This window comes from Crassostrea angulata, chromosome 7 (genome assembly GCF_025612915.1).
Source record: "Crassostrea angulata isolate pt1a10 chromosome 7, ASM2561291v2, whole genome shotgun sequence".
Lineage (NCBI taxonomy): Eukaryota > Metazoa > Mollusca > Bivalvia > Ostreida > Ostreidae > Magallana > Magallana angulata.
The window spans coordinates 32,432,842-32,459,841 of NC_069117.1; the positions used below are offsets into that span (position 1 = coordinate 32,432,842).

The following is a 27,000-nucleotide window of genomic DNA, read 5'->3' on the forward strand; positions in this document are numbered from 1 at the left end:
AATGATAAAAACGCAAAATAAGTTAAATAACCATTAAAATTATGACAATATTAAAAAGATATATTTTTATTGCGTTAATGTATGGACAATCATCAATGCTTGAATGAAATAGTACTCTATCAAAGAGCTGCATTTCTGCGTGTTTTAACGGATAATTGTGCACGTTTGTACATTCAACTCATACTACTGTTATCAAGCATGTGCATGTTTACACCCAGCTAGTGTCAGTTTTCACATAGTATACAAGAATATGGAAACATGCAAGTTCAATGACTGTCATCATTAGGCCAGGAACTACCCACATGAATCAAACACTACACATGAATAGGATAAAATTCATTATCATTTCTAGTTCTAGAATGTCAGGGTGTCTCCAAGGGGGCATAACCTATATACAATCTGATGCGCAATGACACAAAGAGCAAGAATAAATTATATGGTTTAGGGATGAGGATTTCAAAAGTTATCAAAATATATAGTGTATCATCATTTCCTATTTCATAGGGGGGGGGGGGGGGGGGGGGTAATATACTTATTTACACGTCAGCGCTACGACTCTACCAATTTTAATGTTCGATAACTCTCCTTGAAATTTTGAAATTAAGTATGCAAGTAATGTTCTCAATTTTGTTTGTGATCAATCTGAAATATATTTTAAAAAGTATTAATCACCCCTTCATCCCCCAAAATCAAATGATGATATCTCTGTAAAAACATATACTGTAGGTATTGTTGGTGTATTTCAAAACATATCTTTATCCACTCATATTCAATACTTAAAGTAATCTGAGTGGTTTTGATTAATAATTGATTGCAATCTGATTAAATTTAGATCATCGACCCGCGCCTCTATTTTTTAATGTAGCTATAATAACAAAATGGAGCGGATCGAGGATCTGATTTTAATCAGATCGAAATTGATGACAGTTCTATGTTCTAGATTTTTACTGATCCTTACTGGAGTTTTAATATTGTCCTTTTTTCTTAAAATAAAAAAAAAAATAAAATAAAAAACTTTGATTCTTGATAACCAATTTCTACAAGACAAATTTTCATATTCATTTAATTTAAAATATTCAACTCTTTGATATTTGTTGTTTGTGGGGTTATATCAATTTTCATGTGAAAATTTCCTCTTGTCACTTCACTTTGCATTACTATGTGTATTTGAACTAGCGATCTGCATCCCATGCGTTTAGGCATTTGAACTTTTGTTATACTCTGATCAAAAATATGATTCAAAGTAGTTTGCAATAGCCAGCTCACGTTTCAAAATGTTTGTTTCGAAGTGAAATATCTGTAAGATACATGTACATGTACATGTGTAGTTACGCCGAATAAAATTTGTCATAAAATGTAGAAAAATATATGAATATCAAGAATAAACAAATTATATGAAAATTACATGGCATCGAATACACATGTATATAGCGATCCATTTCATTTTTCAAAGTACAATAAGATAACAAATCTTTTCCACCTTCTGCACTCTACATATTGTAAATTTCGTTTTACTACCACCTTGCAGTTAACTAAACATTTACAACATGACAGTTTACACATTATTCGTGATTAATAATCTTTCTACTTCTTTATTCATCAACCCATACCGTCAAACTTTTTTTTGTGCAACGCTGTACGTTACCCCTAAAAACCCGAATGCGCACGCTCTCATCAGCATCATACACGTCACGACGTTGTCAAGGGAGATAACGTATAGGTCGCTGTGTTTACGCAACCGCATCATAGTAACGTTGCCATCTTTTGAGAGCGGACGTATCTTTTGACAAGCGAACAAAAACTGAAATTTCGCCATGAAAACGAAACATCCAGAAGCAGATGTTGATACAGAGGAACTTATAAGGGTACATGTCATAATTTGTCATGCATTTTGTGGAAAGTTTTGCATAAAAGGATAAGTTTTTTGGTGAAAAAAGATTTTTACCGGGAAGATGTGGGTGATAGGCAGTGATGGAGAAAATAAAATTTGAGTTTATGCTTTTTATTGTGATTATTTCAATTTGATTTTAAAATAATGTTCAAAGGATTGTGATTTTCTCATACTAGAACACAATATTTTTGTTAAAAAAAACATTTTGGAAGACATTTATTAACTCTGAGATTCAGAAAATCGGGAAATTAAAAGATGCAAAAACACAATACATTGCATAAAAGTATCCAAATTGTTTCACAGTTAGTATAAATATGCACGGATAAAGAAAAAATCGATGTATTTTGAGCTAAGCTAGTTTTTACAAAGTACAACAAACATTGCCGTCATGAAATTAAAATTCTTGGTATTTTATTAACAGTTTTTTTTAAATTAAAACTCTGGATTTATAAATTAAGCACACAGAAAAGGAGTGAAACATACATAGTCTTTAATTTATCCATTTTATTCACATGTATTTATTTTAAAAATTCCTATATTTTCACAGTAAATCTATAAAACAGTAAACCCCAACCAGAGCATTCAAACAAACTCCAATAAAGTAAAATTCTTGTTTTACATTTTTTTTTCTTATATGTTGATGTTTTGTAATATTCCAGCCTTCAAAAAGGTTAAAGATCGAGGATTCGTGCTATCAGTCAGCTGTAGACGATAGTTCCCAGTCCTTGGCCAATCTGTCGATACTGGCTCAGACTGCCCTGTCCTATGTAAAGGACCAACCTTCGACTGAGGAATCGGGGCACGGGTTCACAGTAAACGAGTCCCAGGCCTGTCTATACAGTGACATGACAGCTAGACAGGGTGCAGGTGATCAGGTGTCTGGACCTGCGGAACCTCATCGTCAGCTGTCCCTGCTCAGCAAATATCCATACAAACCTAGAACGGTGCCCAGAGTTTCACCAACAGAACGAGAGCAGACAAACCTACACCACAGTGCTAAATCGGTTAGTGTTTTTCAGCCTATTTTTGAAGTTGTCTAGTCCTTTGGTTATTCTTTTATGATATATGTAGGCTATATGAAATGGATTTTTAAAAATAATCTTCTCAAATATTGTTCCTCATTTTAGGTACAAGGATGTACCATTGAGGAGCATTTCAAACAGACCTTGCCCTGCTCGAGTTTAGAAGACGGTCTCCAAATGCTGGCTCAGACTGCCTTGTCCACGCTCCCTTCTCCTGTTCACACCAATTCCAGTGCTGCATTCACAACTACAGTTAACGTTATTAAAGGCAGGCCACAACCCTCAAAACTTGAACAGATCCTACTAGATCTAAATCTGAGGACAAACTCCTTACAGTCTCAAGCAAGCCCTGAGCAAACCACTCCAGACGATAATTATCAGGTGAGCCAAAGATTGCGCAAGTCGTATTTTAAAGTACATAATTATATATGTCTTATTTAACTTGAATGTGCTTGGTCGGCAATACTCGATCATTCTCTAAAATATTATTTTCAGCTGCCCCGAACTGGGTCAAGCAGACGAAAGAAAAGAGAGCCACGAAGGCGAGTTCCTTTTGAGGGTGTAACGGGTACGCAGACCAGCACGTGTACTGAGAATGCATCTTGTAAAGGGTCCTCTCGGAGGAGAGCTCGAAAAAGAACTATATTATTTGATGACTCGGACGAACTTATTCCAAAAAAGACTGTAAAACTCAGTACAAGTAATTGTGAAATCTCAACAGTTACTGATAAAGACATTCTGCAGCCTCGCAAGACTCTGGTTGCTAAGCGTCCGAGGATATCCGAAGTGTCTCAGGTGAGCTCTAGATGATCACAGTCAATGTTTAATATGCACCCTATTAAGTTTGATAGTCAACTTTAGTGTAATAATTTGACTGAAATATTAATATTTTGCTAATAGTTTGCTGATGCAAAAGATGCAATGTATTGAGCAGCTTTAAACAAACTCTCTCTCTCTCTCTCTCTCTCTCTCTCTCATCTGACTCTTTTCTACTTTTCTTTGTCGTCTTCAGCGACAGACTCTCTACAATTCACTGATCGCCAACTGGAAAAAACAGTTGGATGACTGGGTAAGACTCGAAGGGAACGTTTTACCTCCGACCTCGGAGATGAAATGTGTTTCTCATTTCATCTGAGGAAAAAAAATGCCTTTCTCTTTATTTCTTCCTTTTAAATTATACATTTAAAAAAATATCAATCTGTTCATTATTTTTTTTTTTTTACAGAAAGCCAGAAATCGGGCAATTGATTCTAAACATGCTCATAAAATGAAGTATCCTTCACACTTGGTAAGTTATGCAAAAAGTTTCAGGGAAATATCTTAATTTTTCTCTAACTCATATAAGCATTTTTCATATAATTGCTACTCATTTTCAAAAGGCTGATTATATTTTGTGCCTTTTATAGACTTACTGAAAATAGTTTTTCGTATGTTTACTCTTTCTTATAGCACGAGTGGTTGGAGAGAGTAAAATTCAGTCACAACCGAAAATGGAAGTTGTTTCAGTACGAGGAACCAAGATGGACGCCTAAGCAATTGGCATTGACTAGACAGCCGGGGTCATCCTTGGCAGCCTAAGGTAGGCACACAATAATCTAAGAACCAACCCAGAAAAAATCTAAACAAGTATGTCGAAAATAATCTCAATCAGGCCCAAGAGTCCGAAACATGCCCGCGAAACAAATCCGTTTTTTAGAGCGAAAATATTGAAATCGGTAAAATGGTCTTGCATTGCATTTAGGTGGTATGGGATACTTCAGTGTTGTGACGTATTGTTTATCGAAATAAACAATAAAATCATTAGAGAAATGTAACCATATAAATAGTTTCTTTCCCAATACTGTCACCTAACAGCGTATCGCAGTGGGTTTGAGGGTTTACTACGATTCTGTAAATCATGAGTTCGAATCCCACTCGGGCTTTTACAATTTTTACCTCTCCAAATATTTTTAAAAGCCATTTTTGGGTTAAATATTGTAAAATTTGAAATTTGTAAGAAGTATTTCAATTATAATGTACTTTAATCTACATTAATATCGACAGGTGTCCCATACCTATTTTAACGTGTTTAATTTTTGTTTTTAACGTTTTTGTTTCTTTTATAGGTTTTAGTTTCTATACGGCAACTTCTTCGAGGTGGAAGGATAACGAGAGCTGTGCAATATTCGCACATGCAGACTTGTTTTTATTATCTTGATCATGTGCCAAAACCATTTCACATCTTTGATATACTCTCACTTGTCAACCGATCATTCATAGATATTTTGTTGTAAAACTTTTCTGTGTTTTTTTTGTTTGTTAGATCTAATATTTATAACTGTTTTATATTTTGAATTTTCGATTGTTAATATAAGCAGTTTTTAAAAATTTTTTTTAGAGTACCATACAACAAAACCTCAATTTTACAAAAGTTGTTGCTCTTCAGAATTAGATAATATTGAATACGATTTTTTTGTTGGAGATTTTATTATGAATGAAAGTACTTGCACATTAAATTAGAAATAAAACCACGTCTCTTAATTTTCCTAATTTATAAAATATGGCATAAAAACGGTTCTTACTATTTTGACTTGCAGATATATGTAAACAGCCGAATTGTTACTCTGAAAATCTCTTGGCTTTTTTATAGAGCAGTTTTCAGTGTATATAGACAGACGTTTAGATCTATTCAAGTAAATCGGTGAATGATGTCTTTTGTGATTAACTATGCCAGGATCACTTAGTGATCGATCAAAAAATTTAGCTACATGTATATGTTAAAAGCAAGGAATGCATGAACTGGCGCCAGACTTAAAAATACTTGTTTTAACTTTCATATACATGTACTAGTATGAGAAAATCTGGGTACAGCCTTTGTTCACAATAAAAAAAACCTAAGAGATATTCGCTCTCTAGCTGTCTATGAAACGGGTTATTTGACAATAACAACAACTTGCATACTTACGAAAAAGGACTATATATATGACATGGGCCTAAAATGGCCCCCTAAAATGACATCATTTTACTGTAATTCTTTGATTTTTTAGTTCAGATATATATGTGATGTGTTTAAATAATATTCATTTTGATTCAAGTGCCCACAATATAGAAATATGACATCGTAAAGACAACCTTTTCCCGCCATTTTTGCATTTTTAGCATAAAACAGCTTGTTTTCAAGCAGTTTTTCTTTCAGAAAACATAGAGCGCATGCTTGAACAAACAAAATATTTTAATCAGAGATGTATCTAGCCAAGACTAATACTATAGTAAATGACAAATTTTTTTTATCTTGTTCAAGCATGTGCTCTATGTTTCCCATTCGTAAAAAGATAAGAAAAATGTTGATTTTTGACTGATTTTGATTGAATTCTAAAAATAGCGTCACTTCTGACGTCATATACTGCCAGTGAGTGCAAATAAATCAAATAAATATATGAAAAATATATTCTATATCAACTCTTCTAAAAAATAATTTAGCTTTTAATTGTACCCGAAACACTTAAAAAATGGCGAATTATGGGGGCCAAATTTATAGTTCTTTAAGAGAGTTTGAAAGAGATAATTTACGTACATGTATAATCAGTTTATTGACGAAAACCCATAACTCGTGTTACTCTCTTGAGTTCACCATTCCATATGGACCATTAAAAGCAGCATCACACTGCTCAAATATGCATTGTACTTCATATGTAAATTAAGTTGCACACACAAAAAGAGGCTTTTTAAATATTTTTTATTCGACATTACAATAGCATATTTAAGGAATTCAATATTTCATATCCAGCACTAAAGACATCAAAAACATATACTTACATACATGTACATAATTTTTTTGTTATGTTTCCCCTGAACTTCTGACATCTCACTACAAATCAAACTTCCTAATCATGGACAACAAAAAATTAGGTGGTAAATTTAAAGAAATGTGCATGATTGAGCTAGCGCTGTCTCCCGCAACAAAGAAGATTCTTAATAAGAAAAAAAAACAACTGTCTGACAAACTGGATTTCATGAAAAAAAAGAGTGTACTTTTCCAGGTGGAAAACAGAACATAAAACCATTGCTGACATCACACAACAACTGATTTTCTAACCATTTTTCCAAAAAAAGAGGGAATTACAAAGATAGTTACAAAATCAAAAAAATTACCCCCCCCAAAAAAAAACCACCAACTAAATATTTTACAAAATGTGTTAGGTTTTTTCTTCATTAATTGGTAATCGTATGGACCTGCCATATTCATTAAAACAATGTCATTTTTCTTCCTCATCAAAAAATATATTTTTTTAACTTACCATAAATAAAAAAATGGTAAGTTACTGAATTAAAGGTATCTCTTGATAGGATAACTGACAAAATGTATGTATTGTTTACATGAGTGAATGTTTTATAAAAAGAAATAATTATATGGTAACATGCCACTATAAAAAAAAACCCCAATCAAATATATATTACACAAGATCCGTTAAGCTCCAGAGAAAAACTAATTCAATATAAAAAATAGAAATGGGAACAAACGAATTACAAAAATTGTAACTATTTAACAATCAACATACAAAGTATGTAAATTTTCTTGATTAATTATGACCAACTAAATGTAAGTAGATATGGAATTTCACTCTTGATTTGTATAGTAAAATACTACATGTCCCCTCCCATCCCAATTAGAAAAGTTCAAATATCATAAGAAAACATTGATTGTTTTAAACAAGTTACAACATTTACACAAATAATATTTTCTATTTCAGTCTATAAAATAGAAGAATACAAACTAAAAGGCTGTTTCTTATATACATCTATTTGCATTCAACTAGAGATAGACAATTTGAATGTTGCAGAAAGATATTTTCGAGAAAAAGCGCCCAAAAATTAAAACTTTTACCATGTATTTTAATGAGGAGAAAGCTCTTCAAGCACAATTTTCAGGAATACATTCTCAGTTTGTAACCAAGTTGTCACTAACCAGTGGGAAAACACATTGATTCTTCATTTACCGTATACTGTATAACAGTACACGCTGATTTACATATACATTGTAAGTACCCGTACACAGTATAAACAATGTACTGTTTGGGCAGAGCTGGTTAACAGTACAAGTGATGCATTGGCCTGTATTCTCTCCACACTACAGGGACCTGTACAGGAAAATAAAGATGACTCCAGAATGACCTTGACCTCTCAGAAATATCTGCCTGGGTGCTGACCACTCATGTGATGCTGGGGTCGGGACTGGGCAGTAAAATTTGGCTACAGAAAGAGAATGTATAAAACATCGAAACTATCTTGTTTGATATGTGTAACATGAAAAACAAAATTACAACATACTGAAAAAAAATTCACAGTATTGTATCTGAGTGTCATCATAGGAACCCACACAGTTTTGCATACAAAGCATGCAGTGCTTCTGAGCTGTTTAGCGATGCAGTACTTTGTTGTAACAAAGCAGCTTGTGTTTCATAAGCCGTGTAACGGATAGAAAATCCCATAGGTTTCGATTATGTATATTGAGTATATTTTGATTCTATTCATCCATTACAATAGAGAACTCATGGGTTCCAACAATGTCCGAGTCTCTATACAAATGAAAGGCTGATATCATAGTCTACAACATACTGTGATGGGCCAATTCGTTACCTGATTACTAGGTTGCGGTTGGTACTGGCTGGTGGAAATAGGGGTCTGTCCTCTCGCAGAGTAACCTGTTACAATACTGCCCTGAAAAATGAAAAGCCATGAAATTTCTTCAGGAGCGCATTAAAAAGCATAAGATATACACAAAAAATCAAACCAAATTCTAATCTATGATAAATCATCCAAATTAGAACCAAGTATGAAGCTGAACAAAGAAATTTAATTAACAATAAAAACAGTGTTATCATGGACTACCTTAGATGGTTGCTGCTGCTGTTGCTGAATTTGCAGTGGTTGGTGCATCATGGACTGCTGTCCTGGCAATGGAGCAACCCCTCTGATGGCTGAATTTTGCTATAATAGGATGATATAATAAAACGAAAGTACAATTACATGAAACCGAAAGTAGGTGGGATGGTGAACAAGTTCGATTTAATACCTAGGCAGATCTCTTTTTTTTTTATTAAATAAAATTTTCAGTTTGTTTAGTTCTTGATAGCTAGTTTTGTCTCCTTATAATAATTACACATCTAAATACCAAAAAAATCCCTCTCAAAACTTATCTGGACAGTGGTTCAAAATTCATTTAAAAAATTAATATCAATATATTTGAAAAATCTCAACCGTCGTGCATGTCTTGCTGTTTAGAATGTCAGACTACAAACATGTTGGGACAGACTTGTTTGACTGGGTAGATGACCTACCTGTTGTAATTTGTATTTTTCCTCGTTAAAACCAGACTGTTGATTGGCATGTTCCAACTGTTTCTGTAGGGGGATGCTTGAGCCATGCTGTGTGGTGATGTATCCTGTCATTACAAATTAAAGCACGTTCAGTGTTTAAATCAATTTCGTAATCATTTCCACTTTACTTATAGTCAAAAGAATTACGTGATGCTATACTTATGATTTGTATAAAGTTGCTTGTTGGTTTTCAAGATAACATTTATGAACAATCAGCATGCTCTAAATCAATATTTATCAGTGAGTTTCTTTATTTAACAAGTACACTGTACAGTAAAACAAAGTTATAATGGAGTGCCAAGGACGAGCAATTTTGCTTCGTTATAATCGTTATTCGTTATATTCTTTAGCTTCACAATATGTTTTAACCCACAGTGAATGAAAATCACTTAACTTTAATAAGCATGTTTGCTCTAAATGTCTTTAATTTTTCATGATTGAGGTTTCATTACTATGATTTCAATTTGTATTATTCATTTAATAGTTAACACTCTGATGAAAAACCATTGCAATTAAGAAGTACAAGAATACCAGTAATGGTTCTTTGTCACTGTGTACATATAAATAAAAGTTAGTTTGCACTTTGCAGTAGCTAGTGTACATATATATACTCATAACTGTAGTTTCATCCATGGGCATCAATGAAAATTACAATATCAAGAATGCACAAATTAATGGAGAATGATCTTATCAATACAACTAGGTATAAGAAATTTGCACTTCAATCAGGATTTAAAAATTTTGCTGCTCAACAATGAAATTCATGAAAATTGGTAATCAATGAAAGTTGATTAAACCATAAAATTCTGCCAACTGCCATTAAAAATACCAAAAAAACAACTATTTAAAAATAAATACCTGGCTGCTGCATTCTGTATGCTGGGAACCCCGATTCCTGGAGCTGTTTGGTCTGCTGATGTGCGTAGGGATTAGAATAGGAGGAGAATGCAGACTGACTCCCCGGGTTGTACTTGACAGGGGACTTGCTTGGGACATACCCTGCCTGCTGGAAAGCGTGACTCGACTGGGTGGGGTAGCCAGGACCCGCCTGACTCTGGGGGAAATTGGACTGTTGTTCTGTAAAACAAATTGTTTTCAGTCACATGAAATACCAAATGTGTATCGAAATTTCATTTTACTAACCGGTATTCAAAATTTAACTAAATATCAAAAAAATTTTGCTTTTTGATGAGGATTTGGGGTTTTTTTTTATAGCATGCAAAAAATTTAAAGGAACAAAGATATTTGAATTGAGAGAGAGAGAGAGAGAGAGAGAGAGAGAGAGAGAGAGAGAGAGAACTTACTATAATCTGGCTGGGAGGTGTGGGTGTAGGGGTGGGGTTTCTCCACTGGGAGAGAAGCTGCCATCATTTTGTTGTTATACTGGTATGGCTGAGTTGGCGGGGGAGAAGGACTCCTTCCCCTCTTCAGACTGACTTGCTACAAATACATGTACATAATCCTTTAGAAAAAATATTAACCTTTCAAATTTTGAGATTTGTTTATTTGTTTTTTAAATATCAACAAAAAGATTTGGGTCCCAATATATTTTTTTTAATTTACAGTTAAGAAGAAATTCAAGTTTAAATTCAATTTGCCATTGGTATTGACATACACATCTTTTACTGATTTAATTTCACAAAATTCACATTCTAATCTCTAGAGAGTAAAGTTCCTGAAATCACCACCAAGATCTCAAGCTTACCTGTACCATTTGGGGCTGTGGGGGTCTGTATAATATGGGTCGGCCCGTCATGGCATGAGGCAGCCCTAGCACTGTGCTGTGCTGCATGATCTGCAGCTCACTGAAACAGATAAAAGTATCAAGAATTTTTATTAATACACCATGAAAAGGTCTCATAATCTCTTTATGGGAAAAAGGATGAATCTTTTACAATTACAAACACATGTAAACATTAATTTTCAAGTGAAACTGTTCAAAGGAAGGAAATCCTTGACTTTCCAATTTCACTTCTTAAGGCAACTGGGTACAGGTACGTCTCTGAGTAAAACTGAATTAATACCTTTGTTCCTTCAGCTGAGCCTTTTTGCGAGTTTCATCTTCTTGATGCAGAACTTTCTTTAGCTGGGAGAACAAATCATGTTTTTCTGCTTTTAGGTCCTCCATCTTCTTGTCAAGCTGAGCAATCTTCAAATGAATAAAATTCAGATAAAGTTTAAAACAGACAATGCAGAAATATATCACTCACATTTTTTTGCATATATAACTGACATGTAATATTTTTTTCTGGTTTATACCTTTAGAAAAAATTTGCATTGTACATAAATAACAGTATTTATTTTACGGTCATATATATCCATAATCAAAATAATTTATTATTATATCAGATTGAGTGGAACCCTCTGTATCACAACTGAAATTTTTCAGCATATTATTCAATATCAAATGTCAAAGAACAATATGTTCTACATCCGAGTTTGTTCTAAAAAATTTTATCTTGAGGTATTAAGTCAACAACAAACCACAACTATCAAAATTAATACCGTATGTCCATGCAGTAATTTTCGTGATGATCAAATTTATCGCCTTTTTTGTGATCACTTTTATATATCGCAAAATATTCAATAAGCAAAAATTATCCAGTATTGTTTGATAAAAGAAAAGAAACTCTTTAAATCGCAAAAAAATGATTGCCGCAAATAAAAATAAAAAAAAGTTACACATTTTCCCCATTATCGCATATTTTTTGCGACTCATGCAAAAGAGGTGGATATACGGTATTCATAATGAAAATGAACTACATTTCTAAAACACATGAATATATAAACCATAAAAATTCAGTTTACCTGCTCTTTTGTTTGTTCTAGAGTTAAACTGTCTTCCTGTTCCTTCTTCTTTCTCATCTCTTCTTCCTTCTTTATTCTTTCCATCATCATGGCGTCTTGTTCTTGTTCTGATTTTTAGAATAAAATTTTAAAGATTAGGAAACTGTTTAAATGCACAATTATATTCATTTTGAAACTATAACTACACACTATTACACATTATCACTCAATTGTCACAAAGATATAATTCTGGTTAAGAAATATGGACTGCCCTTGAAACTCCCAATATAAATTACTGAGCAGGTCTTTCAGATTCACTCTATTCTCTCCATTTGGTGCTGAGAGTTTGCATGCTCATGGATATGCATAATATTTATACATGAACAGATTTATATGAGAGTATATAATCTCAATACTGATACATACAAAAATATATTGTGCATACTCATTAGCAATGCCTGGCAGTTCGATCATCACTTGTGGATTGCTTATTAATTAGATTGTTTTTATAGCTATAAATTTTGGGGGCTTTGGGGCTTGTGTTTGAAACATTGCCTGCAATGTCTTCTTCTTTCCATCTGCAAACATACAATACCTTGTTTTTTCCTTTCTCTCTCCTTCATGATGTGCCTTTTCAAGGCCTGGTACATCGTCTTTGTCATCTTTGGCCTGTCTATCAATGCTCCTGGCATGGCTATGTACTTCTATTTATGATATGCGCAGGCACCTAAAATAAAAAAATTTAATTATTTTTCAATGAATCATGATGTTTAATAGGTAATCAGCCTTCGTCTAAAATGCATGCATATTCCTTAAAAAGGGTACAATGTCAATAATTAAGATATGCACTACAAACTGCAATCACAAGTCAACTGGCAAAATAATAGTAATCAACATTCAACAAATAACATGTAGGCAAACGTATGGGTAGCCAGTAAATTAATCTAGGCAAAACCACCCCAATGTAATCTTGGTAAAGATTTGGATGGACATATCATAAATTGGACGGTATCACTCAAAATATTTAGCAGAGCTGAAATAATCTCTGCGGGTATAATCTCAAAATGGCAGTTTGGACATAAAACCAGGGACGTATATGATGCAATTTATAATCTGGTAAGGGAGTCTTGATTTTTTTCATCTTCTACATTAAGGAGCGCGAAAGTAACTGCAAAATAGAGCTTTCATTGCGATACCCTGGTGCTCGACTTTATAGCATGCATATATTAATTTTTGGCTATTAATTATTTACTTAATTAATCGTTGTTGATCCCGATACATAAAGAAAATGGAAGTAATAAACAAAAACATATCAGTATTTGGCAAACAAATCAATACAATGTTGAGACAGAGAATTAACGCACAAAAGTGTTGATATATATAAAGTATGCAATTGATTATATTTCTATTTTTAAAAACGATATATAACATTTAGATACACAGCATGTCAAAGAGAGAAAGATATTAATATTTACCGAAAATACACTTTAATTTTTCTATGCGTAATGGTGGTTTAGATTGGAGCTCTTCTGTTTTTGAAGATAGATATTTACTTAACAAGATGGCGGAACAGAGCAAATTTTTTTAAGAAAAGAATTAAGAAATCTTAAACACAAAATTTTTGCAATGTTTACTCAGTTTCAATTTTGTCAACTGTGTCGTATTAATCACAAGAAGAAGAGGAAACATATTTATTCTATCAGACACCAAAATGTAGTCAATAATATATTGGAAAAGTATTTAAGAAAGGTAAGTTTTACCACGGGCCCTGGAAGTTATTGTAAATATATTGCATGTGCATGTATAAAAAAGTAAGGGTAGGACACTCTTTTTGGGGCGAAATCGGGTTTGACGAAGTCTGGGCGTTCCTCAAACGAAATTTCGCGATAAATCGTTCAAGTATACTTTACTTACGACATATGTATACATTCGTTCCGCTCCAATGCTGTTACGTCGAAGAAAAAGGTGTTTTTATACATCCAAGTGCCTAAGAATTTCGCTAGACTGGTTTACATCCGGTTTAATCGCAGTGAATCGAAAGGTAAATTGAAAGGTAAGTTCTGATTGGTCAATAATGAAATAAATTCTTTAATTTCTTATCGATATTTGTCAATCTTCTTCATTATTCTCGCATTTCATTGTTGAAAGGCCAAACTACCCAGTATCTATATGCATAACTCCTTTCAAACATTTGATACATACTCACCATAAATTGTTATCAGTTTCGCCACCTTATTGACGAGCAGATTTATTTTATTATTAACCAATCAGAACTTATCTTTCGATTCACTGCGATTAAACCGGATGTAAACCAGTCTAGCGAAATTCTTAGGCACTTGGATGTATAAAAACACCTTTTTCTTCGACGTAACAGCATTGGAGCGGAACGAATGTATACATATGTCGTAAGTAAAGTAAACTTGAACGATTTATCGCGAAATTTCGTTTGAGGAACGCCCAGACTTCGTCAAACCCGATTTCGCCCCAAAAAGAGTGTCCTACCCTTACTTTTTTATACATGCACATGCAATATATTTACAATAACTTCCAGGGCCCGTGAGTTTTACAGAGATTGGCTACTTGGTAATGTTTGTTTTTATCAACTCTACATTTGGTTATTTTTTCACAGCGGGTCAGTAATTTCGGTAACTATTTACTTATAAATAAGGAAAATAGAAACTTACTTTGTTTTTAATGGTTTATTTTCGCAACTCAACTCATATTTATGCCATGGATAACTTTTATAAATTTATTGAAATGTGAAAGACATGAAAGCAGAGACATATATAACATATAATAATTTGTTATATTCAGTAGTAAATTCTCACTATATAACTCTATATAGACGAATAGTCAATAATTGTAATATTAGCTCGTCCGAAAAATATTGACCGGTCAATATTTTTTTGATATTGACCGGTTAGGAATAATATCTAGAGAACATTCCCTCTATTTCAAATATTCGCCTCTGATTTGTGGATTCGTAAACGATGACGTAAATAACTCTTCGCGACTCCAAAACAAGGTGACGTCATAATAGAGAGTCAGTCAAGGCAAGTAAATAACGGACGCGCAATGCGACGGTTTGCTATCATAACGGATATAAGGATTTGCGAATTACTGTGAAGTAAAATCAGGTAGAACATCTGTATGTTAATTCTTACGGTCGGCGGAATATCACCAGTGACCGTTTGATGCAGAGGATATTTTGGAAATGAACTTCGACAAAATTGAATTCGTGAATTCTTTGTTGAGCTGAGAAAATTACAGCGATCAGTTTTCAATTACTTTCTTAAATTTTGGTTTGTTTCTTCATATAACAAAACAAATGTTGACTGTGTTTTCGGGCAACATTGATTATATTAGCCCCCTTGGGACGAAAATATTGCCCTCCGCTTCGCGTCGGGCAATATTTCGTCCCTCGGGGGCTAATATAATCAATGTTGCCCTCAACCCCAGTCAATATTTGTATAATGTATATATGTCTCTGATGAAAGTAAAATCTTATTATAGTGCCATTAGAGGGCAAATCTCGCAGACCCTTTTGGGCCCGTGAATTTACCCTCTATGAAGCTTCACCATTACATAACAGTGCTATATGTGAGAATAATGACTATTTCAGAGATTGCAAATTTAACCCTAGAAACATGAAAATTATGATTCAAGATGGAAGTCCTTACACTTTGCCCTTTTGAATCTTGCTGGAAAAGAAGTTTTCTGATTCGGTAAAAAAACAAATTGCAATTCAAATTCCGAAACTTCATGAAAAGCTAGGATAAAACTGTAATTTTTCTGCAACTGGTCGTTTTTATCTTCCTTTGAACTTGTAACTGAATGGAGCTTTGACACCTTGACAGAATTTGTTGAGTGATGTTTGTTTACTAATATAATGGCACCATAATGTGGATTGAGATCAACTGAGCAGACAGCCTTCAGTGTAAATTTTTATATTTTTTTTTTTTTTTTTTTTTTTTTTTTTTGCAGTTTTTCATTTTATAATACACTGTACATATAACACATTCATACACACATACATACAAGTCATGATCTCATAATTTTTGAAAACTATTCAAGTTGATACAATTTTGCATAAACTGAAATGAATAAAGCTCTTGAAGTTAAATATTAAGAAAAAGATTTTTCCATTCAAACCATCTATCATTATGTTTATCATAAGAAGAGTTTCTTATAGCAACACATTTTTCTATTTCATATCTAAAGTTTAAGTGACATAGTAGACCTGCAAATATTGGAACTTTTTTGTTGTACAGACATTGAAAAATATATTGTTTAGTATACAGGATCAAAAAGTTGATGACTAAGTTAGAATTAGAAGGAGGAGTCTCTCCAAATAATATGTTATACTCATTAAAGCCAACTCTTTTTGAAACAGCATGATATATATGCATACTTAAACTACTCCATAAATCTAAAGCAAAGGAACAGGATGTGAATACATGTTCAATAGTTTCAACTTCATTATTACAAAAAGAACATATATCATTATCAACTATTTTTATCTTTTTTAGATACGATTTTACAGGAAGAATTCTATGTAGAGTTCTATATTGTAGCCACTGTACAGTAGTATCTGTTGTAACTTTGAAACATACTTTGAAAATATCCTGTAAAATTAGTTCGGAGTAGCCTCTCATGACAATTTTTGAATTCCATCGAATGATTGAGTTTGGAATAATACATTGGACATTTGTATTGATTAAATTATAAATAGGTTTAGTGCATTTCTTGTACAAAAGTAATTCAACACAGTAAAAGGGTAGAAAAGGACCAACAAAATTGACATAGTTCTCCTTTGAAAAATTTGAGTCTTTAACAAACTTTCGAACAGCACTAATTATGCTGTTATATTGCATAAAACATACTTTGTTCAAATGAAATCTTTTTTCAATTTCAGATTTTATATAAAAATGACCCATCATCATGTAAAAAGTCTTTAACAATTTTTAAACCTTTTTTGTACCATTCTTTATAAAACATAGACTTCTTCTCTACTTTGATGTTTGAGTTATGCCATATTGGAGAAAATATTATATTATTGTTAGAATCAGAAATTTGGTTAGAGTGTACGTTCATAACATTAAGCCAAGCATCAAAGACATCTCTCCAAAATATATTATTGCATTGTTCTATAAAATTTTTTAATAAAATTATCACCAAACTCTAAAAAACCAACCCCTATGTCACCAAAGATAGCTTTAAAAATGCTCATCCATGATTGTCCCCCTTGCACCACTCTTTTGATCCAAGAACATTTAAGCGAAATTATAAAATTTTTAAAATTTAACATTTTCAAACCTCCAGTGCAAAAGTTTTGGGTCACAATTGAACGTTTGACTTTGTCACACTTGGATTTCCAAACAAATCTAAAAAACTCATTATTCAAAAATGTAATTGTATCTTTCTTAGGATTCGGTAGGGAAATGAGTAAATGGTTTAATTTAGGTACAATAAGACTCTTAAGTACTGTAATTCTTCCAATGGGAGTAAGAATTCTTCTTTCCCATTGTTGAATCAAAGCAATAATTTTGGGAATTTGAATGTCATAATTTAAATCTGGAATTTTTTCTAAGTCCACTGAAAAATGAATACCTAATAGTACAAATTCAGTGGCCCCCCAATCTAGTTTCCATCTAGAATGATGGAAAACTTCAGAAGATAATTTTTTTGATCCAAATCATACAATTTAAGTTTTTGAGCTATTAACTTGCAGACCAGAAATTTTTGAGAATAATTCTAAAGTTTCAAGAGCATTAAACAAGGATGAAGCTGAACCATCAAGGATAAGTGACGTATCATCAGCATATTGGGAAATTTTGTGTTCCCTATCATAGACAAAAATACCTCTTATATCCTTATTTTGTTTTATAAGTATAGCTAAGATTTCTGCACAGAGAATAAAAAGATATGGGGCTACGGGATCACCCTGACGACAACCTCTCTGTATTTCAAACTGCTGCGATAGAAAGCCGCTTTGAAGGATTGAAGCTTTAAAATTTGTATTTAAAATTTTTACCCATTTTATAATATTGTTTCCAAATCCAAAAAAGTGCAGCACCTTATAAAGAAAAGACCATGATACCGAGTCAAAAGCCTTTTCAAAATCAATAAGCATAAGTAAACCAGGCAAATTATTAATTTCTGTGTAAGACATTAGATCATATATAAATCTAGTGTTTTCTCCAATATATCTGCCCTGTATGAAACCTGTTTGTGTATTTGAAATAAGTAGGTCTAAGGTGGATTTTATTCTATAACTGATGCATCCAGATATTAGCTTGTATAAAACATTAAGTAAAGTAATAGGTCTCCAGTTTTTTAAAAATTGCCTGGGTTTATCCCCTTTTGGCAGACATGATATGATTCCTAGTCTCTGGGACACTGGCAACTGACCATGCACAAAGATATGATTAATAGCGCTTGTAATGTATATTTTTAGATCATTCCAGAAAAATTTAAAAAATTCAGCTGAAAAACCATCACTCCCTGGAGACTTGTTATTTTTCATACCCTTTAAAACATTTAAAATTTCTCTCTCACTAATATCTCTATCTAGAAAGTCAGCTGTTATATTGTCTAATTTTGGTATGTCTAAAGGCTGGACAACAGACTGTATATCTATATCTACAAGCTCTGAGTCTGAATTTTTAAACAACTTCTCATAGAAGGACTTAACCTCTTCCATAATTTCTGATTGTTTATATAAAATCTTTTCTTCTGAAACAAACACTTTTTTAATAATTTTATTGAGAAAATTCCGGGATTCTAAATGACAAAAATATTTTGTAGGTTTTTCACCCTCGTCAATCCACTTCGCCCGAGAACGTATGAAATGTCCTCGCAATTTTTCTTTTCTTAAAGTTTCTAGAGTTGCTTGTTTTTCTTCTAACAATGAAAAGTCAAAATCAGTGCTATTTTCTAATTCATTAATATCAGAAATTAATTGTTTTTCAATTTTATCATTTTCTCTCTTTCTGTATGATGAATAGGAAATAGTTATTCCTCTGATTTCCATGAGAAGGATGTCTAAAAAGGCAGACTCATCAATAGAGTTATTATATTGATCTTTAACAGACACAATAAGTTTTTTAACTTTTTCAACATATATTTTATCATGAAGTAAATTATTATTAAATTTCCATAAGCCTTTTCCTCGCACAAAAGAATTAAATTTAAGTTCATAAACAACAACAGAGTGATCTGATCTATAGCCTGATTTGATTGAAACAGTTTCAGTAATATTTGAAAGATTTTCTGAAATAAGGATGTAATCAAGACGCCCTTGTTTAAATGGGGTTTTTCTTCTCCATGTAAAGATTTTTTTGTCGGGATTAAGGATTCTATAATAGTCAATCAAACCCAAGTCACTCATAATCTCTAGTAGCTTTTCTCTGGCTTTGGGATTATTTACATGAGAGTAATTATGGGTGTCAAGAGTTTGATTGAGGGCTATGTTAAAATCACCACATAAAATAAAAAAATCATTATCAAGTTCCAAAAAACATTCTCGTACTTTATCATAAAAATCTGGACAATCTGAGTTAGGCCCATAGATATTGACTAAAGTGATTCTATTATTATCGATACTCAAATCCAATGCTAACAAGTTGCCTTCATCATCTTTTTTTTCTTTATGTAATTGAAGTTCAAAATTGTTATTGAAAAGAACAGCAACCCCCCTTGAACTAGAGCAGAAAGAATTAAAAACACATTTATATCCCCATTGAGTTTCAACACAAGTTTCTAGTTCTGGAGTGAAATGTGTGTCCTGAAGACATATAATTGAGTAGCCCTTAGATTTATAAAAGTTCAAAACATCCAGTCTCTTAGATGGAGTGCCAAGTCCTTGACAATTTACAGTTGCGATCTTAATTGTATCAACCATGGTCAAAAATCAAATCTAGGTTTACATTCATACTACTCATTCATACAAAACAGAAACTAAAGAGAAAAAAAAGCGTAAATAAAACAGAAAAATGATCTTAAATGACACTAACTTAGTAGAAAACTACCAAAAAGTACCGAGTACTGAAGTTCATGCAAATAACACGACACCGGAAGTCCACTAGGAAACATGTATAGGAAAGTTTATGGACGAACGGCACACGAAATTCCGGAAAAAGTTTGTAGAACCCGAACGGCTTCATGAAGTTCCGGAAATGTATGAACGTACACAGCGACTGAATTCGGAAAAAAGAAAAAACGCCAAACACAAGTAGAAGACACTGGTATATGAATCACTTCATGAAAAATTTCACTTTTTCATCAATTTCATCGAAGATATCGAATTTCACACGACGCTCATTGCTCTTCAACTTCCCAAATACCGATCCGTTAAAATACCAAGCGGACGCTATATCATCGTGGTTGATTAGAGTGGTGATGAGCTCCGAGTTTGGTCTGGTAACATCGTCCACCAATTTGATTCCTTGTCCTCTTTTTCTAATCTCTGATCTTTTTCTCATGACTTTTGACTTGGAGTTTGTGTTTAGCAACTTGACTATTATTGGTCGAGGCTTTCCTCTTTTGCCGGGGATTCTGTGAGCGGCTATAATTTCGCGATTGATATTTGTTTTCAGAAAGTCTTGTACGAGTTTCCATGTGTTTTCATTATCATTTTCGGTTAAACCCATAATTTTGAAGTTGTGTTTTCTAGAATACTGCTCATTTTGATTGGCTAGTCTCATGGCTTCCTTCGAAATGTGTTCTGTTTTTTGCAAGACTTGTTTCAATTCACGCACTTCTTTGTTTGAATCAACTAGCTTTTCTGTAAGAGTTTCGACATTCTGTTCCAGTTTTTCAATATCATTTTTCATATTGTCTATCTTTGCGTTGTACTGCTTTTCCAGTACCAAACATCTTTTATTTGTTTCTTCCTTTATTTTATTTTCTATCTCTTTGTTATTCTGTTCTATAATTTTCTTAACGATGGAAGACACAAGAGACTCTAGCTTATCATCTGTGATTGTTTTTTTTAATTCTGTTTTGACCTCGGCGAGATCACTTTGTATGATGCGTAGAGATCTGCTTACCTCGGACATGTTTTCTTTATTTTTTTCTGGAATCTTTTCTGGAGTTTTTTCAGAACCCGTTTTGTCAGTCTTTTTTGTGTTGGCTCTGGTCTGTGGTGTTGACATTTTTTTTCACAAAATTATCCAGAGTGTTCATAGGAATAGTCAATCGTCACACTGAATTGGCACAATAATACGATCCGCACTTTTAGAACACTACTCCCGGGACTGAGAGATCGATATTTTTAAATCCAGAAAAAAATCCAAAGGCATAAATCTTTGATATGAAATAAATACAAATTATGTTTTATGAATCATAACAATTCTACCGAGGTAAAAATTGTCCGAAAAAAGTCACTAATACACCGGTACTGTGTCCTTTTTGCCTGAGCACGTCACGCACCTGGTACCTGTCCTAGCGCCATTTTTAAACCTCTCGTAAATTTTTATATTAATTTTAGAATATTGTATCTAACTGTGTCTTTAAATTCATGCATAGATTATAAAACTTCATGGGGATACTGTTATCATGCAGAGAAAAAAAAGAATTGAGTGTTCAATACAAATTAAGATTAAGATTACTATACATTACTTCCTAGCTTGCTATATTGTTTTATATCCTTCTAGTTTTAATAATTAAGTACATGTATATGTTTTTTCAAGAACAGTGAATAAATTTCATCTTGGTTGGCAGTGAAACAAGTGCACAGGAGAAAAATTGATTCATTCTAAATTTCACTTTTTTATATGCAGGTCACTGAAGCTAGGAGTACTTTAAAATCTCCTCAGATTCATAATGCACAATTTGAAAGAGGAGCCAAATTTTGGTGCCATTTCTGTGTGGAGGAGGAATTGAAACACATGGAGCTAGACACTTGTACTGTAAAATATGGTGGTCTTATTGAACACATTGCAAGGTATTTTATAGCATAAATACTAATATGTGTGTTTTGTTACAGGCTCGCCGATTTCAAATATATTTATTTATATAGGCAGCATGCCCTTGTACCCAATGCATTTACATGCATATACAGTCATTGTTTGATATGTCTTTGCAGTTATGAACATAAAAGAAAAATGTACAACTTCTTTTACGAGAATAAAGTGGATGAGACCAAGAGACATCCAGATTTATTCCACATGCTAGAGGAGGAACTAAAAAAGTAAATAGAGACACCATCCAGCATTTTTGTTTTAATTAACAATTGAGAACCCTATTCAGTTTTTCACAATTACAATTTTTTATTATCAAAATTTAATATGAGTTAGATAAATTATTTACAAGCAGGGTGTGATGAAGAAGAATAAATTAAAATGACATACTACTCTGATGAGATCTGTTTTGGCATTGTCAGTTTTTAAACTACCTATTTGATTGTATTTTTAATCTCATTTTTCAACAGAATATTGTGGGGAAATGAGTATGACACTTTTATAAGATATTTTGTTTTCATAAAGCAGGGACTTAATATCTGAAACACGTTTATATTGATGAGGAGCAACTGTTTATGTACATTGTATTGATGAATAATGAAATAACTGAGTATTGATGATTATAACACTTGTAGGTTTAAAGAGAAAGTTGCAATCCAAGCTAAAGAGTATGATTCTGGCAACAGAGAGGAATTGGAAAAGGTATTTACCGTATTAGCTCAATCTACCTATGAAGATAGCAGTTATTAGTTAATTATAATTAATTATTAATTAAATTATAGCTACCTGTAAATGATCTCCTCATTAGAATCAAATAAGTTTTAGCTTTATAAATTTTAAAATGCATGCATTATTTACAAATGTCAATGGAAACATTTTCTTATAAATTTTTTATATCTTCCAGTCAGCAGAGATGATCCGACAGACTGACGCTCTGAGGAATCAAGTGGTGCAGTCTCACCACTTCTCGACGCTGAAGGTGTGTGGGGCCTGAATCAACGTATCCAAAACTGCCAGCTATTGGCCTTGTTTTTCATTATCAGTTTTATACTTGTTTACTATATTGTTTAATTTAATATCCTGTTATTCCATATTTTTAAGTTTTTACGAGAATGATGATGCATAGAAGTAATAGATTTAACATTTTACACTAGTCTTCTGTTAGATTTGGAAGGGAATATTCTGGTTCATGTAAAAGCAGATATTTTCTTTCTTTCTAACAATCCAAAAAAAAAGAAAACAACATAAAATGTAATATGTCAGCATCCATGACAACCTCTATCTTCATTTAAACAATAAAATGCTTCCTTTGGTGATTCATGCGGGATATGAAGGTGGGGACATTGCAGAAAAAAATACATAACCTGCATTAGCGGGTCATGTAAATTTTTTCTTCAATGATTGCCATCTTCATAACCCGCATTAATCCTCAAAAAAAGTATTTTATTGTTTATATTTACATCTTTCTTATTACAAATTTATAAATTAATTGTAAAAAGTAAGTTAAGTTAAATTAACTAAATAACTGTTAATGTACATCAGTATGTTAGAATAAAGAAACAGCCAAATTGTCTCTTATGGGAATTTGAGTCTGAAAACATCATGATTACTTCATGCAGTCCATGATTTTTCTGAGGTCGCAGAAGGCAATGACTGATCGATAAACGGATGTGAAAATATCAGTCCTGTTAGTTTCCATAGAGCTGGATGGTTAACTAAAGTTTCTATAAGAAATAGAGGGTTTAATACTCGGTAGATGTAAATATAAGCATTTACCAGTAAATAAAATCAAAAGAGGTATCTCCTACCAATACAGTTTAGAATTTGACTTCATTGTGTGTAAAGCATACACTAAAAATATATCGCAGCAGTACAAGCTTTAAACTGCATATACTTGTATTAACCAACCATTTTGGTGAATGTTTTCACATTCAGTGTGGTAAAAACATTTGTTAATGCATTGTTTTTCCAAGCTGTGACTGAAAGGCTAGAAAAGTTTCAACTGAAAGATATTTTTGAAATTTTATGTTAATTCAAATGGAGGTAACTTCATTTAACCATAAACAAAAGATGTGTCATCAACATTCATCTGTTTGTCATAATCAGAGCTATGCATTCATTTGTTATTATTTAGATGAATATTTGATTGTGTTTTGAGAGAGCAATTTGATGTTAACCACAATTACAGAGGCTTGATACAGAAACCTTCAGCATTTTGATTTCTACCTTATAAAGGCTTCTCAGTTCAAGAGTAAAAAATAATCAACAGTTTTCATTTACTGTTGAGCTGCCAGTTTGTTTTCTCATTTTGGTAAAGTTTTGTCAATTCAGGTGACCAGTGTCATAATTGCTAGTATATTATGATATTATAATCACTGAATTACTAGTACATGTTCCAAGAATAAGTAAATTTAACTGGCATAACTGGGAGTCAGCAAAGTAATACATGTAGTTGTAAGGAGAGAAGTAGACATGTTTTAAAACTGCTTCTCTTTTTTTCTTGCAATCTTCAACATTTACATGTCACAACAACAACAACTCCCCTTCCTAGAGATCTGCTTGTACATGTACATGCATTGGTAGATTAACAATAGCTGCATAGCTCTAATTATGATGATGTGTCATTTGCGTTCCATTTGATTGGTTCGACTATACTTTATTCCTGAACAATAATACAGCCGCAGACAATTGAGAATCCATCATCTCAGAGAATGAATATCCCAAACTACATAAGTCCTGGAACCATTATCGAAAAAAAGGCCACCATGCTTGCCAAAGGCGATGGCTTGACTTTCATTGGGAGTCACGTGAGTATTGTGTTCTGTAATACATGTATCTGTATTGTACATTAAGGGAGAGGAATGAGTGCCAGTCATACAGAAATTCTAGTACATAAACTTGTATTTTTGAGTTATTTTAAATATCAAATTTTCATATTCAAGATTTTTTCATAGTGAAATAACGGTACCAGTAAATAAAGCATATGTTAAATTAAATTATTCACTTCTCCCATGAAGATGGCTTTTAATTAGGTAAGTAATGAAATGCTCTTTGTATTACAGATTTATAATAGGAATGAGGGCAATGTTCACTCAGGAGCTCCTCCACCTTGGCTGTTGTCCTCGGAGGAGGAGACAACCAGCGGTGAGATAGGTCCTACCATTGACTCGTATAAAGCACATTGTAAGTACATCTGCCCCCTTAATCTGTTTTCCATCATTAAACAGATAATTGTCAGTGAATGGATCCTCATCATCATTTTAAATCTAGCCACTTACTGATATTTGGCTTGTTCAGATCACAAAATATATGAGGTCAAAACAAAATAAGGACACACTCCTCCTCCTCCTCCTCCTCCTCCTCCTCCTCCTCCTCCTCCTCCTCCTCCTCCTCCTCCTCCTCCTCCTCCTCCTCCTCCTCCTCCTCCTCCTCCTCCAGGCTTTCCTCTATCCATTTAAGATCAGTCATGTTTCATCAAGCAAACTTTTAGGTTGCCTTTGTTGGATGAGTAAATATATATTCTAAGTAATTAGTAAAGCCCTGTACAAACAAAGTTAATATTATACATGTTTACATTGTGTGGGAATTTTTTTATTGCTGGAAGTTTATAATATAGAGATTTTCCAAACTGTAGCATGTGTGATTTTTTAAATACTCATTCTTTTTATATACATGTACATTCTTTGACTCAAGTCAAACTCTGTCCTTGTAGTGGAGAGGGAGAAAAAGAAGAAACTTCCTGCCAACAGGGTGGGTGCTAAGTTTGATCACCAGCAGAGCACAGACCAGTCCTGGCTACCATCCTTTGGGCGAGTCTGGAGTAAGGGAGGAAGACAACAATCAAAGTAAGATTTTCATTAAGTTTCAAAATGCATCAAAATGTAATAATCAACAGAAGAATGAGAGTTCCATTTTCAACATATAGGTTTTATTAAGGTCTTTTCTGAAAGCTGCTAAAAAATAAATGAAATTGAAATTTTTTTATCATTGAAACATCAAGCACTATATTAAAAGACAAGGAGTAACACATTCTTCTTAGAAAAGTGTATGAGTATGAAAATTATTATTTTAGCATTTGAATTTTATCTGCTAAATAGTACATGTATATTGTTAAAAAATTTGTGCCAACATTATCATCCTGTAATTCAAATACTACATTTACAGAAAGTATTTCCAGAGGATAAGTTCAACAACAAAGAAAAGTTCAACCATTAGCAATTTCACACCATCTAGTGATAGAGACACATCATCCTCTAGTGTATACAGTAGCGAAAATGACATCCAGAATGGAGTGGAAAGCAAGATGAATGGTGATATGTCAGTTCAATCCAATGCTGAGGAGAATGAACACAGCTTTCAGAATGGTGTAAGAACAGACAATCCTCAGATCCACAGTAATTCAACATTTCCTTTTCATCACCAAAGTGGATCGGAGGTGGATACAAACTTTTCAGTGGTACCAAGGAATAATGTGAAACCCTACGTGAAAAAACACAGACCTGAAAGCACAGCTTCAGGTTATACACAGACTCAGGGGCAAGCTCAGTATGAACACAGAGGTATGAACCAACCCCAGTCACAAAGTTATGGAGGTAATTTGAACATGAACCATCTAAATCAATCCGGGAGTTATTTAAATCATTCTATGAACCCCTCAGTTCAACCTGTGATGAACGAGTCAACTTACTCAGTGAATCAGTGGTCTCAGTCTACAAGTTATTCAGCTCAGCCTGTTCAGTCGACTCACTCTAGAACAGCCAAACCTTATGTTAGAAAACGGAAAAGTGAGGATATTGGATCAACAGAGATGAACTCAATGGGTCATATTCCAGTAATCCCTACCCCCATTCTGGAGGCGAAAGCACCTCCATCTACCTCAAGGTGGAAATAAACCTCAAGCAAAAGCTGTGTCTTAGTTTGCTTATCAGTTTCAAAAAAAGACTGTTACAAGCACTATTTATATGTTATAATTTTATTAAAAA

General features: G+C 33.1%; 3 protein-coding genes across 3 annotated transcripts; 2 read left to right on the forward strand and 1 right to left on the reverse strand.

Annotated features, from left to right (window-relative positions):
* Nucleotides 1-1,759: 1,759 nt before the first annotated feature.
* LOC128191562 (uncharacterized) lies at nucleotides 1,760-5,286 on the forward strand. Its single transcript, XM_052863692.1, has 8 exons — nucleotides 1,760-1,865; nucleotides 2,551-2,895; nucleotides 3,019-3,294; nucleotides 3,409-3,708; nucleotides 3,926-3,982; nucleotides 4,139-4,201; nucleotides 4,363-4,492; nucleotides 5,019-5,286. The coding sequence occupies exons 1-7, from the start codon at nucleotides 1,815-1,817 to the stop codon at nucleotides 4,489-4,491; spliced, it is 1,221 nt and encodes a 406-aa protein (XP_052719652.1). The 5' UTR covers nucleotides 1,760-1,814; the 3' UTR covers nucleotide 4,492; nucleotides 5,019-5,286.
* A 1,325-nt stretch (nucleotides 5,287-6,611) lies between these two features.
* Nucleotides 6,612-13,604, reverse strand: LOC128192498 (G protein pathway suppressor 2-like). Its single transcript, XM_052865219.1, has 11 exons — nucleotides 13,532-13,604; nucleotides 12,652-12,783; nucleotides 12,078-12,184; nucleotides 11,294-11,418; nucleotides 10,975-11,074; nucleotides 10,574-10,709; nucleotides 10,128-10,346; nucleotides 9,231-9,334; nucleotides 8,782-8,880; nucleotides 8,530-8,610; nucleotides 6,612-8,142 (listed from the first exon to the last, which is right to left on the reverse strand). Exons 2-11 carry the CDS (start codon nucleotides 12,746-12,748, stop codon nucleotides 8,074-8,076), a joined length of 1,137 nt encoding a protein of 378 aa, XP_052721179.1. The 5' UTR covers nucleotides 12,749-12,783; nucleotides 13,532-13,604; the 3' UTR covers nucleotides 6,612-8,073.
* A 22-nt stretch (nucleotides 13,605-13,626) lies between these two features.
* LOC128192496 (centrosomal AT-AC splicing factor-like) lies at nucleotides 13,627-26,921 on the forward strand. Its single transcript, XM_052865217.1, has 9 exons — nucleotides 13,627-13,805; nucleotides 21,839-22,002; nucleotides 22,144-22,248; nucleotides 22,654-22,720; nucleotides 22,923-22,997; nucleotides 24,697-24,825; nucleotides 25,081-25,201; nucleotides 25,731-25,863; nucleotides 26,183-26,921. Exons 1-9 carry the CDS (start codon nucleotides 13,683-13,685, stop codon nucleotides 26,907-26,909), a joined length of 1,644 nt encoding a protein of 547 aa, XP_052721177.1. The 5' UTR covers nucleotides 13,627-13,682; the 3' UTR covers nucleotides 26,910-26,921.
* Nucleotides 26,922-27,000: the final 79 nt, after the last annotated feature.

Excerpts from the sequence above, each read along its gene's own strand:
- LOC128191562 (XM_052863692.1), top strand. The coding sequence starts at position 1,815 with ATGAAAACGAAACATCCAGAAGCAGATGTTGATACAGAGGAACTTATA. Across the intron at positions 2,896-3,018 it reads TACACCACAGTGCTAAATCG|GTACAAGGATGTACCATTGA; the intron begins GTTAGTGTTTTT and ends TCCTCATTTTAG. Across the intron at positions 3,709-3,925 it reads GGATATCCGAAGTGTCTCAG|CGACAGACTCTCTACAATTC; the intron begins GTGAGCTCTAGA and ends TGTCGTCTTCAG.
- LOC128192496 (XM_052865217.1), top strand. The coding sequence starts at position 13,683 with ATGTTTACTCAGTTTCAATTTTGTCAACTGTGTCGTATTAATCACAAG. Across the intron at positions 22,003-22,143 it reads CTTATTGAACACATTGCAAG|TTATGAACATAAAAGAAAAA; the intron begins GTATTTTATAGC and ends ATGTCTTTGCAG. Across the intron at positions 22,721-22,922 it reads ACAGAGAGGAATTGGAAAAG|TCAGCAGAGATGATCCGACA; the intron begins GTATTTACCGTA and ends TATATCTTCCAG.
- LOC128192498 (XM_052865219.1), bottom strand. The coding sequence starts at position 12,748 with ATGCCAGGAGCATTGATAGACAGGCCAAAGATGACAAAGACGATGTAC. Across the intron at positions 11,419-12,077 it reads TAGAACAAACAAAAGAGCAG|ATTGCTCAGCTTGACAAGAA; the intron begins GTAAACTGAATT and ends ATTCATTTGAAG. Across the intron at positions 8,611-8,781 it reads AGCAGCAGCAACCATCTAAG|GGCAGTATTGTAACAGGTTA; the intron begins GTAGTCCATGAT and ends TTCATTTTTCAG.